This window comes from Mustelus asterias, unplaced genomic scaffold (genome assembly GCF_964213995.1).
Source record: "Mustelus asterias unplaced genomic scaffold, sMusAst1.hap1.1 HAP1_SCAFFOLD_599, whole genome shotgun sequence".
Taxonomy (NCBI): Eukaryota; Metazoa; Chordata; class Chondrichthyes; order Carcharhiniformes; family Triakidae; genus Mustelus; species Mustelus asterias.
Genome location: NW_027590549.1, coordinates 2,501 through 4,733, shown reverse-complemented (window position 1 = coordinate 4,733; position 2,233 = coordinate 2,501). Strand labels below are relative to the sequence as shown.

Below are 2,233 nucleotides of genomic sequence, written 5' to 3'. Positions count from 1 at the left end.
TTGGCGGCACGGTAGCACAGTGGTTAGCACTGCTGCTTTACAGCTCCAGGGACCTGGGTTCGATTCCCGGCTTGGGTCACTGTCTGTGTGGAGTTTGCACATTCTCCCCGTGTCTGCGTGGGTTTCCTCCGGGTGCTCCGGTTTCCTCCCACAGTCCAAAGATGTGCGGGTTAGGTTGATAGGCCATGCTAAAAATTGCCCCTTAGAGTCCTGAGATGCGTAGGTTAGAGGGATTAGCGGGTAAATATGTAGGGATATGGGGGTAGGGCCTGGGTGGGATTGTGGTCGGTGCAGACTCGATGGGCCAAATGGCCTCCTTCTGCACTGTAGGGTTTCTATGATTTCTATGACTTCAGGCGGGGCAGTATTTAGCTGGGCGTGCTAATCTGCGGTGCCCTTAGGGAGGGGGACGGTGAACTATCGGGTCAACTGCTCTCTTGCTAGTGCCTGGAGATGGGTTGTAGACTGGGGCGCTTATTCCATATCCGCCATGTTCTAATGGAAGCTACTCGGGTTGAGGTAAGAGAGAGAGAGGAGTGGGATAGGGGGGACTAGTGGTGGAGAAAGAATGGGCCAATAAGAGTCGAGAGAAGCTACGGTGATGGCCGACGCGGGGAATGGAGACCCCGCGCAGTTCCCGGCGGGGTGAGGCAGACGAACGTCGCTCAGAGCGCGTTGACCAGGAAGGAGGCATTGTCGCTTCCAGACCTGGGGGCCTCGGACACCAGGCTGATGCTGGTATGGAACGGCGAGAGGCGGGATGTCGGGAAGCTTCCCGCCCTCCGGCAGCGGCGCAGGTAACCCCGCAGCTGGAGGCGGAGCTTGCGGTGGAGCGAGGCGTAGATGAAGGGGTTGTAGCAGGAAGAGCTCATCGCCAGCCAATGGCAGGAGACCTGCGCCACGTTGACGTAGCGGGTGTCGATGATGGCAAAATCCACGTCCAGGTCGCGGATCAAGTTGAGGATCTGGAGGGGCAGCCAGCAGAGGGCAAAGGTCACCACCGAGACCACCAGGAGAAAGAAGGTCTTCCTCTTCTTCTGGTTCCACCGGGCCTGGTTTTGCCCCGCCGCCCCTGGCAGGTTCCTCCGCTTCAGGTGGACGGTGATGGCGCAGTAGGAGATAGTGACGGCGGAGAGCGGGACCATGTAGGACACCAGGATCACCGCGCAGGAGTAGGCCAGCCTCTCCGCCTCCAAGCCCGTCCAGAACTCCTCGCAGATGGTCACGTCGTTCCCCGTCACCCTGAGCTCCACGTAGGTGACGTAGACCGAGGCCGGGCTTGCCAACGCCAGCGACAGGGCCCAGATCCCCCCCACGATGAGGCCACAGCGGCCCAGGGGCACCCTCTGCCGGATGGGGTGGGCCACCACCACGTAGCGGTCCACCGCGATGGCCGCCAGCGAGAGGACGGAGACGTAGACCGTGGCTGACTGCATGAGGGAGACAAAGTGGCACATGAAACTCCCAAACAGCCAGCCGCGCAGCTCAAAGGCGTAGGACAGGGTGAGGGGCACGCAGGTCAGGCACATGAGGAGGTCGGCGACCGAGAGGTTGCCGATGAAGAAGTTGGTGGCATTATGGAGCTTCTTGTCCAGCGCGATGCTGCCAATCAGGAAGAGGTTGCCCACGCAGGCCACGGCCACCAGGGCGCAGTATAGCAGGATGAAGAAGGACTTGTACCGCTGCAATAGGATGGTGCCAGCAAAGGTCACGGTGGAGCTTGTGTTGAGGACACTGCTATTGTCGCTGGTTTCGATTTCCATTCTTTCCTCCTCAGCCTTGACCTGTTGGGGCAAAACACATCGTCAAGGAACAGGCCAGAGGTTAAAGGTCAGCCCCCTAACCTTCCTTACTGAGTCCAGCCCCCTCTGTCGACCCAGTGGGTTGTTGTTGGGCTCCCTATCATACTGGATGGTAACCGTCCTGCATTTACCTAGCGCCTGTCGCCACCTCGGGCAAAATACGCTTTGCAGCCTGGCCACTGCTGTGATGTGGGAATGTGGCAGCAGATTTGTGCACAGCAGGATCCCAAACACATACACTCACTCACACACACACACACACACACACACACACACACACACACATTCACTCACGCACAGACGCACTCACACGCACACACACATACACTCTCACACACACACACACACACACATTCACACACACGCACACAAACACCCACACACACATACATTCAAACACACACGCACACACTCACACACTAACGCACACA

General features: G+C 58.5%; 1 protein-coding gene across 1 annotated transcript; it reads right to left on the bottom strand.

Moving 5' to 3' along the window:
- Positions 1-665: 665 nt before the first annotated feature.
- Positions 666-1,784, bottom strand: LOC144487118 (prolactin-releasing peptide receptor-like; the record flags this gene model as incomplete). Its single annotated transcript, XM_078205176.1, has 1 exon — positions 666-1,784. A coding segment is annotated over one exon (1,119 nt), but the record flags the coding sequence as incomplete, so codon positions are not given.
- Positions 1,785-2,233: the final 449 nt, after the last annotated feature.